Raw genomic sequence first — 13,067 nt, 5'->3', positions numbered from 1 at the left:
GACATCAGGTCTGAATACAATCCAGAAAGAAAAAATACGGAAAAGCAGTCCAACACGTGTGTACGCTTGATCAGGCAGTGTACTTCAAGCCTGCTGCCCTACATATCCCTAACCTTTGGGGCTGAGGAATTCCAGGGGGCGATGCTGGCTGGGAGAAGAAGCGGTTGCACCTCTGCATTCAAAGAATACTGTGTAGGGCACTGTATTCTGCATTACATCTGTAATGCACATGGGAAAGCATACTCACGGTAGCAAATGTATGGTGAATCGATCGGATGGTCTGGGGATTTATAGTATCCTGGGCTGCATCTCTCACAGTTGATGCCTGCTGTGTGATGCTGCAAAATAATTTGTCTATTAGCTATAATTAATTTGAAACGATAGTCTTGAAACAGACGAGAAACTAAAGGGAAGGGTTACATTATGGCTACAATCCTATACCCACTACTTGCAATAAAATCCGGCTGAACACAATGGATGGAATTATGAGTAGGCAGGAGTTTTCTTCTAAGTTTGCAACAACTCTAGTTATGACAACCTGATTTGAAAGCAACTATCTAAGCAGGCAGCCCTTGCTTGTTTGTCCTCCAAAAGTCCCTTCATGATCAACACTGTAAGTCCAAACACCATAGATTCATGTGCGTCATGTCTTAAAATGCTAAGGATACAATTCTATGCATGTTTAGACAGAAAGGTATCCAAAAACTCCCAGCTTTCCCCAGCCGGCTGTGTGGGTTGGAGGGTTAGGCAGGGTCAGAAAGCGGCTCTTTCCTTCTCTGTCTGTCTGCAAACAGATGATCTGCAGCAAGTGCCGGAAGGAGAAGTGATGCACTGAGTTTTTCAAGTTTTTAATTAAAACTAAATATTTGAAGGCAGTAGAGGGTGGAGGCTTAATGGATACTATTTGTTTTAGACCCCCAGTAGGAACGCCTACTTATAGGATCCACCAAATTACATTTAGTAGGTAGGAATTCACTAATTCTATAAGGTGTAAGCTTTGATAATATGGAATGATGAACTATATTAGAAGGCAGGGGCTGTCTTTGTCCATTCTTTTCTGATTTCTTCCATGTCTGTCACTCTAAGACAGCTTTCCCCAGCATGGGGCTGTCCAGATATCATCAGCTACAACTCCCATCACTCTTGGCCATTGTCCATGCTGCTGCAGATGGGAGTTGTAGTTAAAACATCTAGGGAGATCCAAATTGGAGAAGGCTACATTAGGATACAGTCTGATACTATTAAGAAGCCACACATTTCCTTTTAAGATCGCTGAATTTCCTTACTGCCAACACTGCAGAATTCATGCCGGCAATGCAAATAGCATCCCAACATAAATGCTCTTTGGTTTGCGGCGCTTCCAGACAGATCTTACCTGGCAATCAATGCATACACCTCCTCCTTCAAACAGGCCATTTCGATTTTTGCTGGCTCTGTGGCGGTCAACCTCTGGGTCATAATAGCAATCATAGGCATGCGCGTTGCAATTGCAGGCTAAAATCGCAAGAGAAAGTGAACAAACGATGGTTTACCTCTCATTTACACATTCTACCTTTTGCAGTAGTAGAATTAAGTGCTTAAGTGCATGCGTCAATCACAGCAGTGAAGAATGTGGTAATTCAGACTTATCAAAAAGGCTGATCAATCACTCACATGTTCCTGCTATTAAAGGAAGACAGAACGTCTGGAGTATTCCTGCAGTGCTTTGTTGGCTATTCTACTGAAACCACAAAGACTAAATGACAAGAACAAAAAAAAAATCAAAATAAAAATGTCCAAATAGTACTGGGCCCAACACAGGTCCTTTGGAGACACATACTACCACCTGACTCTGTGTTGTGAAAACTCTCCGTTTATTCCCACCCACTGTTTCCTCTTCTTCAGTCAGTTAACAATCCATCGGGTAACCTTTTCCCTCTCATTCCAAGATGATTTGCTGGGTAAAGCAGGTACACCATTCGTTGGTAACTCTTCCCCCACTTCCACCAAAGGCAAGCAAATGAAACATAAGCATGTCAGATTTCTGTACTCTTTCGTGCCTTGCAAGTGAATCAAACACAAACCAGTACAAGCCATCAAGTCTGGCAGGTTTTGTGTGTGTCTGTATTTGTAACTGCCTGTGACGTGAATTGCTGGAGCCAAACAAGCGAGCAGCAAGGGGGCGTGCAATCAGCCAGCTCACCCTTTCCCTACTGTGAAACTTACGTTCACATTCATTGGCACTGTCCGTAGTGGCTGGTTTCCATGGGAATTGGTTGAAGCCTGGACAGCAATGGTCACACGACCCTCCACAGGTGTTGTGCTGACAGTCACAGTGTAACCTGTCAAAGAAACAATGCAATGAGCTACTCCTAAGCGCAGATGGTTCACTAGTGAAGCACAGCAGAAAGAGTGATGGCTCAGACGCTCCTCTTCAACATAATGCATGTTTCTTCACACACAACACATGATACCTCCTAAGAATAGAGTTGGTGGTACGATGCCAACTGGTTAGGCAATGCAGTGGAGTCACCCAGGGTCAAAACAGCCACCCCAGATACGCAGGAGACAGAGGCACAATCTGTCCACCATAATTTACGGCAGGGGCTGTACATGTGCAAAGCCTGTTCAAACAGCAGTACATCAGAAGACGGGGAAAGCCCTGACAGCTACACAGACTGAGAGAAAAAGTTCCAGCGAAGGGAAAAGGGAACTTTCCCAGAACCCTCCTGCCCCTTCTTTGGAGCCGGCTCCCAGGCCTTCCACTTCTACAGTGCTCAGATTCAACTTCCCATTGCCTCGCGTACTGTATCCTTCAGGGTGGGGGCTGCCCTCCCCACAACTAGATAATTGCTTTGGGAGAGGAAGGAGGGCTAGCTTAGTTAGCATTAGTTCTTGTAGGCCCTTTCTTGTTCACTTTTGATCATGAGAAAGATCCCAACAAATATAACAACCAGGCAAGGAGTATGTAATTAACAATCAGACTCAGAGGTACGTAATTAACTTTTGACGGCAAACATCTGCAGAGTAACAGTAAATTGTGAACCATGATATTCATGCAGCTAATTACTGTTCCTGGGACTAGCCTGGGAGAATTCCTTTGCTTCCACTATTTCTTGTCAAAGTTCACCTTCCATTTCCTTTAAAAAGAAACTGTTCTACCCTCGGGCTTTAGTTCTATGCTTACCAGAATTTGACAGTTTGTTCAGATAAAAGGGTTATCAGCTATGGAATTCAACTTACACAGGATGTAGTGATGGCCTCCAGTTGGGATGGCTTTAAAATTGGACTGGACACATTCATGGAAGAGAAGGCTATCAGTAGGTTACCGGTCCTGATGGCAACATCCCCATGTACCCCAGTTGCTGGGGAACATGGGTGGGAGGGTGCTATTACACACATGTCCTGGCTGGCCACTGTGTGAATAAAAAGCTCAAGTAGATGAACCCTTGGTCTCATCCAGCATGGCCCTTCTTATATTGTTCCATAAAACATACCAGGCATAATGCACTAAGAATCTTCCCCTGTACAAGCCCCACAGAGACACGGAAGCACCACAAGAATGGTTCATGGCAGCACAATTCCTATTCATTTCAACAGGAGATCTGCAGGGGAAGTTCTGCCTGGATGAGGCCCTCCCCTCTGATTTCATCCACTCCACTGGGATTTGCACTGAATAAACAAGCGTTTCTGGAGGTGCCAGGGAAGAAGCAGAATCATGTCCTGGCTGCTGATTTATTAGCAAAGTTGACATCATGCAAGAAACTTGCACTGCATAATACCAGTGTACCCACCCAACAAAAATGCTATTTCTTGTGTCAGACTGATGGATAATATCATTTAATGTTTCAGCTTTTATCTGTGCAATTACTCATTTCCCCCTCCAGACATGCCTCTCCTTTCTATGGCATACGCCTGCACTGTTCTCTCATTCAAAACACAGGGCTTAAAAATAGACACATTTTTAAAGAAGCCATCAGAAATACACAAAGAACAGTGATACAATCTGCTTCACATACACACCAGTATTTTTCCAACAAGGGGCTAGATGTGGAAGCAGAGCCAGGAGCCAGGCCATGGGCAGTGGAGGGGGGCAGGGGAGAACAATGGTCTAATATCTAAAACGGTCCCCTGCCATCACTGGCAGTAAGGATGTACGTGATACGAGCTGCGGTTCGCTGTTCACCAGGACTTACTCAGTTCATACCTTCCAGACTGAACACAGCCTTAAAGGCAATCAGCAAACAATGTCTGTACATTTCAGGGCTTTACTGGTATTTTGAAGACCAATAAAGATACTTTTGAAAACTGTGCACAGACTTGCTTTAATCTATGAGAACATAATTTGCTTTATTTATTTAATTTATATACCACTCAACAGCCTAAGCTCTCCGGATGGTTCAACAATAATGTGTGCCTTTCAAAGATGCATGCAACTGATATGTATATTTGGAAAAATACACGTGCAATTATGCACAAATAAGGAAACAGCAAGAGCAGCAGCAGCACAAAAAGCCTGAAATCTGATACAGACATGAATGGAACAAGCTTCATGGTAGAATTTGAAGAGCTTTGGCAAGCTGAAGTTTCCCTTGTACATCTTGGTTGTGGGGAAAAACGGGATGGAGGTCAGCCATTCTCTAAGTGGTCTGAATCACTTCTGAGGGTGAAACACAAAATATGGAGGAAACCAACCAGACTGGGGAAGGCTGGTATAAGCCATTTTCAACTGATGTAGTTAAATATTTTGCATTTTCTTTTTCAGTCAACATTCAGACAGAAACTGTCAGCATTAATTACAAAACCTGCCAAAACTGTGTATACATTAATGCAGATCTGCTGGAACATGCTTCCTCATTAAATATAGAAGCCAGCCAGAAAAGAATAAAAACACAGCCCAAGCAGCATATTCTCTCAGCCAAAAGCACTTCATGGTGGTTAGAGAGGGTGGGCCCTTAAAACAGGAGTTCAGTTGGAGAGAGATTGCAGACTATCACTGATATGAACTGGCCCAAGAAGCACTGACAAAAGAGGGAGGTAAGCCAAGACGACGGGCAAAAGAAGAATGCCCTCCATAAGAAAGAAAGCATCTGACCACGTGGGCTGCCTGGCTGGATCAGACCACAGGCAGCATTTTGTTTCCAACAGGAGCAAACCAGATCTTCCTGAATCCTTCCGGGAGACAGAAAGCTCATGCTAGCAGCTAATGAAACATTGCAAAGAAAGGCCTGGGTGTCCTTATGCTGAAACAGAGGAAGGGCTAAAGCATCAAGGGCATGCACTCTGCTGAACTTGGCTTTGAATGCCTGGCTTTCGAGACTGAGAATTCACTCTTTTGGAGCTGCGTTGCATGATACAGTTGAGTCGCAACACAGCCTTCAAAGCAGGTGCAGCATCATGATCACCAACTGAGCTCTTGTGATACCGTGGTGTGCTGGCTACTGTGTTGGACTGGGGAGCTGGGAGATACGAGTGCTAGTCCTCCCTCAGCTATGAAGCTCACTAGGTGACGTTGGGTCAGTCACAAGCCTCTCAGCCCAACCTACCTCACAGGGTTGTTGTTGTGAGAATAAAACAGGAGTGGAGGAGAACTAGGTATGCCACTTTGGTTTTCTCACAAGAGGAAAACTGGGATACAAATGCAGTGTAGTATTGCAATAGTAGTAGTAATAAAAATCATCATGCTGATGACACACAGTATTTGTGCAAGCAAAATTAACTAATTTTAGGTGCAATCATCCTATATGTGTAACTATATAATTAATAGTCCTAAAATCCACAAACCATTTGAGAAGGTGGAGTGGAATTCTGACAAGGATGGAGCTACCCTTCTGCCTGCTTTCCAAGGAATACAGATTATACATTTTCTACAGATTCAGGTGCATGGATAGGAGAACCATGCAGAAGTTCAGATGGTGCCATTTCACCCTTAGCAGTGATATAATGAAGGAAGAACAAAGATCTGGAACCTTTTCAGAGAAGCAGCAGCGATATTACCTGCTGGAAGTACAGGATAATTGAAGGACTGTCCTTACCTAGATTAACTCGATAAACTAATGATTTGACCTATTATAAGGAAGTCTCTGATTTAAGTGTAGCAAATCCCCATGTCCTTGCTGCCTTTCAACCCAGACATACAGTAGATGTCTTTAGTGCAGAGTCCTTCCTACAAGTGTAAACCTCAGAAGCAAATGTTCTGTTAGTTTACTGTTCTGGTCGAGATAGCCAAAACATTTACCACGTCCATTCATCTCTGCAGCTACGTACCACTTCATATGTCAAATGATCTGCGTAACGGATGACATACCAGTGTGTGTGCTACAGTGTTTACATATTTCATTCATGAAATATATACACTATGCCGGGCTAAAGCAGGGATACGATTAAGTACTGCCCAAGAACATCACGTAAGGTGAGCGCTACTATGGGAGGGGCTTTCAAGGGCTGAAAACTTCTCCAATTAATCATTCTTTCAAACAGACTGTCTTAGTACAACCAACAGTGACTGATTCTGGGATTGAAACACAAGTGGAGAGATAAATACAGACTCTTTATGCAATTTTCCATAAGTGTGCTTCACAACATTTCCTTTTAGTCTTTAAAAAAAATCCAGCTGGATTCAGATTTTTTTTAAGAGATAAAAATGAAAAACCCATCTAAGAAAGAAGCAAGCAAGGAGATACGTGCAACATAATTACCACAGCGGGAGGGAATCAGACACAACAAACTGAATCACAATCCTGGCAAGACACAAGTACTGGATACCCTATGTAATTTGGGACTGAGTTTGCAACCAGCGAGGATCGCACTCCCCCTGGACGATCTGATTCCAAGTCTGGGGGCTTGCCATGATCCAGTCCAAGTGCTACAGACGGTGTACCACTTGCTTATGGGCTATGCCAACTGTGAGGGGTGCCTTTTTCAACCTTTGGCTGGCTCTCCAGCCACAACTTACTTGGGAAAGCCAACACTCTGAACGTTCATTCATGCCCCAGCTGCTAGACTACTGCAATGGGCTCTACATGGGGTTGTCCTGCAAAATGTCTGGATAGTGCAAGCAAAACAAAACGCGACAGCAAGCTTGTTCATAAGTACTAAATATATTGACCATGTTGTGCCGATTCCAGTTGAATTGCACTTGCTGCTTGTTTGTTTCCAGGCCCAGTTCAATAAGCTGCAGTTTAAAACTAGGAGGCTTGAAATGTGAGTACCTTAAGGATTGTCTTCTTACACACTTTCTTCCCCACACGCACCAGGCATCACCTGGGACACTGCTTCAGACCCCTCTCACTGCATCAAGTTATACCGAGAGCAAAATTTTGGACATTGCACTGATGCTGTGGAATGCTCAGCCGACAGAGATTTGTCAGCTCCGACACTGTCCTGTTTTAGGCAATATGTAAAACCACAGCTCTTTAAAAATAATTTGGGTAACAATTTTAATAGCCTCTGCATGTTCTTCCACATAACAGTTAATCTACCAGTTTTATACCAGTATTATTTTTGCTTGGAGTTTTGAGTTTGTCTTAAATATTGTTGACAGTTTTACCATCTCAACTTGCCTCTCACATATACACTTTTTAATGCATAAGAAAAGTTACTTTTTCTTCTGACTGGTACAGCTGAATGGACAAGCAAGCATCTCCTTTAAAAAAAAAACTCTACATAGAGCGCTTTCTACATTTTCCCTAAAAGTTGTCTATGAAACCAGGTGGGTTTTTTTGCACATAGAAATGACACCAAAATAACAATGCCACTCTGGATCTGGCCTGCAGGATGGTTGGATGGAACACTTGTCAATTAAGAAGAAGATTATTTAGTATAGCATAGAATTAGGCTGCAACAGGCTCCATGGATGCAGGAATAAGGGGAGGAGTCATACAAAATAGTCAGATCCATTTATGTGCTTAGGAATGACTTGTTTTCTTTGCTTTCAATCGCATTTTTATATCACCAAGTAGTTTACAAACACAAACAACTGCCCATGTATCTTTCCTGTCTATATCTTTACAAATAAAGTGCAAAGGAATATCAGTTTTCACACAAAATCAGACACACCCGTGGAGATAAAATACAGTCATTCAGGTTTCACTCAGATCAATATTGAACTTCTTGCCAAGTTCTGCCTGGAATTTCCCCCCAAATGTTTTTCATGCCCTGGATGAAGTGAGATCTCTCCCAGTTGAGAAATGTTTCTCTCTGGTACAACTGCTTCATTTTACACCACATTGATACAAAACACATCCGAGCACTGCCAGAACACAAGGGCAAGTCAATTCAACTTTTTAAAAAATATATATTCTTGCAGAAAAGGGCATGCTCAAATACAGACAAAAACTCCCTTTGTCTACATTTTTAAAACAAATATGTTAAGGGCTGAAGACTGCCAAAGTCGGACAGTAGAGGATGGCTAGAAAAAATAAGGGCACTGTTTTGTAGGAAGAAATATGCCTTTCTCTGAGCTTTACTCTCTATTCAGGGTCTTCGTAGTTCCTAGACTGTCAAAACCCCAGGCAACTGACGAGCTTAGTTATCCCAAGCTCTTAAAATAACAAAGGTCATGGGCATCTTAAAATCAATAGTTAGGCAAGAACCTCTGGGAAATGCAAAAGTTACTAGACTACAATCCGCGAGCTGGCAAGAGCTGCCCCACTGTTAGATCGACTGGGATAGTTTACGTACTTCAGGTGGTACCAAAATTCAGAAGAGAGCCAATCTGGATTTTCTGCTTCAAAGGCCAACATAACCTGAGTCATCCCTTGATCCAGACAGATTCCAAAGAGAGAAATGTAAACTGGAGAGTTGTAAATATAAACGGAGAGCTTTGGCCATGGGACAATATAGAAATGCAATAGTAAATAAATAAACAAACAAGCCAACTGTGATATTCCTTAAGTTATTTAAAAAAAACCCTTTTGCTTCTCACATCATTGCAAATATAAGCATTCATAGGGACGCCTAGAAAGCACTGTCTGTCCATTTTCCTCTGTAAGTGGGAATCCAGACTGTATTTTCCAGTTGGTACTTTTTATCCAATATGACCCCTCAGGACAGAACATGCTAAAAAGAACTGAACAAATATATTTTACAGGCTGGTAGCACAAATAGATATGACAACATTGAGAAACACAACCCACTTACACTTTGCATGGTTTCAGCACCTTGCTGACTGGACAGATGAACGCAGGTTAGGCCGAGGTTTTGAAAACAGGCTGAAATTTGCATTTCTTTTTTAGCCAGAGAAATCTGCATAAATTCCAACTGCAATTTGTGCAAACTGCAGCCAGTCTTTATGCAAATTGTGGCTAAATTTATGCAGGTTTCCCTGGCTTAACCCCCTTTCCAATGCCTGCTTTAAAAACAGAAGACCATGTGCTAGCTTGCTTGAATCAAGTTAAAGCTGCCAACATCACTGAGCTCACCGCCTGAAATCCAGAGTGCTGAGCCAGGCCCATCCATTGGATTTTGATCCCACAATCAGATCCTCCCATGCCCTTAATTACAGGTGAGTTGCCATTTTACCAGACTTAACACTAAGGAAAGAAGAACTCCTGCAACTACCTCTGTGCAGGATCCTTGCCCATCCTGGCTTACAAAAACCATCAAGGAAGGAGGGCCCAGGAAATAATTAATGTCTCTTTGTGAAAGCAAGAAAGCAACAGCAGTGAGACCACTTCTGAAGAAATCTTCCCTCAACCCAGAAGACCTTAATAACTTTAGGCAGGGAGAAATATTCCTTTCCTGGGTAATGTTCTTTAGTGGGTAGTTGCCAACCAACTCCAGGGACTCTTGAATGAGACTCATTATCCAGACCCATTTCAGTTGGACTGCAGGATGGGTTTTGGCACAGAAACAGCCTTGTTTGTCCAACTGATGACCTATGCTGTGAAAGTGGCCAGGGAATGTGGCCCTGTTTGATACTCCTGGACGTTTCAGCAGGTTTAAATAGCATCAACCATTCCCCCGAAGGAGCAGGTTTATAGCTTAGATGTTCTCCTTGATCCATCTTTGTCACCTGAGGCTCAGGTGGCCTTAGCAGCACAGAGTACCTTCTACCAGCTTCAGCTGGTGGACAAGTTACATCCCCATCTGGATAAGGATAGCATGGTCTCAGTAATCTACAATCTAGATGCATGCCGTAATCTAATAGGCCTGTCCTTGAAGACTGATCAGAAGCTGCACCTTGTGAAGAATGCAGCAGTCGGATGAATAACTGGGACCTATAGGTCTGAAGAGGCAAAACCAGTTCTGGCCCACTTGCACTGGCACCTGTGTGCTTCCAAGTCCAGTCCAAGGTGTTAGTTTTAACCTATAAAGCCTTATGCAGCTTGGGATTTAACTTGATGGATCAAACACAACTTACATGGAAACTAGATTCAACCTCTGGGTCTCCCCTGAGTGCCTACACCAAAGGAGGCTCGGAGGGTGGCACCAAGAGGGAGGGCTTTCTCTACGGTGGCTCCCCATCTATGGAATTACCTCCCCACCATGGCTTGCCTGGCAGTTACCTTGCCATCTTTTTGGCACCAGGACCTTTGTGCTGAAATTTTTAAAGATGTACCTGGTTATCCAAGGGCTTGAAGGGAAGAGCCATTCCAGGTGTTTTTCTTTTAAAGGGTTAATTTGTGCTGACACAGTTCCCCAGACAGTTTTGTTTGCTAGTAGTGTGAAGGGAGTAGACCAAATGCTTTAAAGCATATTTTTGAAGGTTGTGCATATGATGAACTGTGACCACCTATAGCTATATATAGTACAATTTATTTACTGCCCATGATGAGATAATGCTACAGAGCACAATCCTGCAGAGATTGGAACCTTCCATTGAGCCAAGGTCCTGCCAGCTCAAGAGCCAAAAGGGTGGGAAACGTCATATGCCTCTGAAAAGGGGGAACTACAGCTAGATGGGCCCCTCTTACCACCCATACCAGGGATGGCAAATCCCTATCTCGCCTCTCCCCATTGTCATGCCTCCCTTTCAGCCTCCCCAGTTCTTCCAGGGTTGCTGTTGTGACCTCAGAAGAGCAACAGCTGCATAGCTGGAAGAGGTGGGGATGGGGAAATGGTCTGATCTTGGAATCCCCATGATGTCTACAGTCTTCAGGAAGGGAATCCGTCATGTTCTATGGTCCTTAGCATGTTCTCCCGGGAAATCACAGGACTGTTCTGCAAATGTGTTTAAAGTGGTATCAGGGAAGGAGATTCATTTGGGCAGGGAAGGGGCTAAAAAGAAGGAGCTTGTGACCCTTAAGCCCACTCCTCTTTAAGAGTCTGAAACACTGCATCTGCATTCCCTCTCACTCTCCGTGGCAGAAAGGATTCCACCTCAACAGCCAGACACATGAAGAGTCACAGAACGTGGAAGTTCAAACCGTATCTTGATGTGAGAGAGGCTGACTAAGGAAAGAGTGGACACTATGAAGAAGAGTTGCATTTTTAAAGGAATACTTTTATTAAAAGTCTTAGCAAGGAGAAGAGCAGGTTGCTTACCTGTAACTGATGTTCTTCGAGTGGCCATCTGTGCAGTCACACATATGGGTTCTGTGCCTGCGCAGTGCCTTTGGCCGGAAGATTAACAGCTAATGGTTTTTGGCGGGAACTCTGCTCCCCCTCCCCACTAGCATTATATAAGGTGTGGAGTGTCCGCCATTTTCCAGTCTTTGAAAGACCAACGTTTGTTTTTATAATAAGGTTTGTCAGTATGACAATATAGCCAAATTCAGTAGTGGTACGACACATAGCTAAAAGAGATCATAGTATCGAAAGAAAATAGTCAGACCACCCATGACACCAAGCGGGGTCGGAGGATGGGTTGTGTGATTGCACAGATGGCCACTTGAAGAACATCAGTTACAGGTAAGCAACCTGCTCTTCTTCATAGTGGCCTCTGCGCATCACACATATGGGTAGAATAACAAGCTTACCCCAAATGGAGGAGGGAGGTGTCATCAGCGAAGGACAGAAGAAAGGACAGCTCTGCCAAAGGAGCAATCCTGCCTGGAACAGACATCGAGTCTATAATGTCTGGCGAAGGTACATGGGGTAGCCCAAATGGCCGCCCTGCACACATCTTCCATTGGGACCCCTGATGCAAAGGCCGAAGAAGCAGCAACAGCTCTTGTAGCATGACCTCTTGGAGTAGACGGCAAGTCCAACTTAGCTAACTGATAAGACAGGACAATTGTATTTACTATCCATTTTGAAAGACGTTGGGAAGTGACCGGACAGCCTCGGTCATGTTCCGAATATTTTACAAAAAGTCTATTGGAACGCCGAACAGACTCAGTCCTGGACCTATAAAAGGCTAAGCAAAACGAACGTCCAGCATATGTAGAGATTGCTCTATCGGATTCGAAGGGGTCGGAAAGAATGCCGGTAAAACAATCTCCTGTTGCATGTGAAATGAAGTAGCGACTTTTGGAAGGAAAGACAGATCCAGCCGAAGAACCACTTTTTCCTTATGAAAATTTAGAAAAGGGAGGTCTACCCGAAGGGCGCAGAGTTCAGAAGACCTACGAGCTGAAGTCACTGCAACAAGGAAGGCAGTCTTCCATGAAGCAGGGCGTAGATCGATCGTCGCCATGGGTTCGAAAGGTGATCGAGTCAGCGCTTGTAAAACTACCGAAAGACTCCAGGTGGGCATTAGAGGCCTTATAGTTGCATGCAGATTACTCAATCCTCTCAAAAATCTTTTAATCAGAGGTTGAGCAAAAATGGAGAGACCATGTATAGTTCCCCGGTAATGTGAAATCGCTGCTGTATAAACTTTTATGGACAAAGGTTTGAGTCCAGACTGATGCAATTCGAAGAGGAACTGAAGGATCTGTGGAACAGAAGCCGAGGGGGCCAGAAACGAGTGTGAATTGGCAAAATTAGAGAATCTCTGCCATTTTGCCACGTACAACTTCCTAGTAGATGGTCGTAGCGCAGATTCGAGAATATACTGTAGGTCTGGGTGTAGACTCTGCTGAGCAGCAATGGCAGGGATGGCTGGTAGCGTCGATACCGGTGCATCGCACCTGGTCATCGTATCCTCCGTGCAGTCAGTTTCAGCGACAATAAGTCTGGGTGTCGAATCGTGCCCTCCCTCT

The 13,067-nt window shown here is 43.9% G+C and overlaps 1 protein-coding gene across 4 annotated transcripts in view; it reads right to left on the bottom strand.

Annotated features, from left to right (window-relative positions):
• The window catches only part of LAMA5 (laminin subunit alpha 5), a 194,416-nt gene that overhangs the window by 87,520 nt on the left and 93,829 nt on the right, over positions 1-13,067 (bottom strand). For all 4 annotated transcript variants that reach the window (XM_044455407.1, XM_044455409.1, XM_044455408.1 and 1 more), the window contains 3 exons: positions 2,206-2,321; positions 1,376-1,494; positions 248-338 (listed from right to left, as the gene is read on the bottom strand). In XM_044455407.1, the coding sequence (XP_044311342.1) occupies positions 248-338; positions 1,376-1,494; positions 2,206-2,321 (326 nt within the window). The remainder of the gene's footprint in view (positions 1-247; positions 339-1,375; positions 1,495-2,205; positions 2,322-13,067) is intronic.

The sequence above is a fragment of the Varanus komodoensis genome, unplaced genomic scaffold (assembly GCF_004798865.1).
Source record: "Varanus komodoensis strain SLA01 unplaced genomic scaffold, ASM479886v1 scaffold8, whole genome shotgun sequence".
NCBI classification, from domain to species: domain Eukaryota; kingdom Metazoa; phylum Chordata; class Lepidosauria; order Squamata; family Varanidae; genus Varanus; species Varanus komodoensis.
Note: the sequence above shows the minus strand (reverse complement) of the source record. Positions and strands in the feature narration are given on the sequence as shown.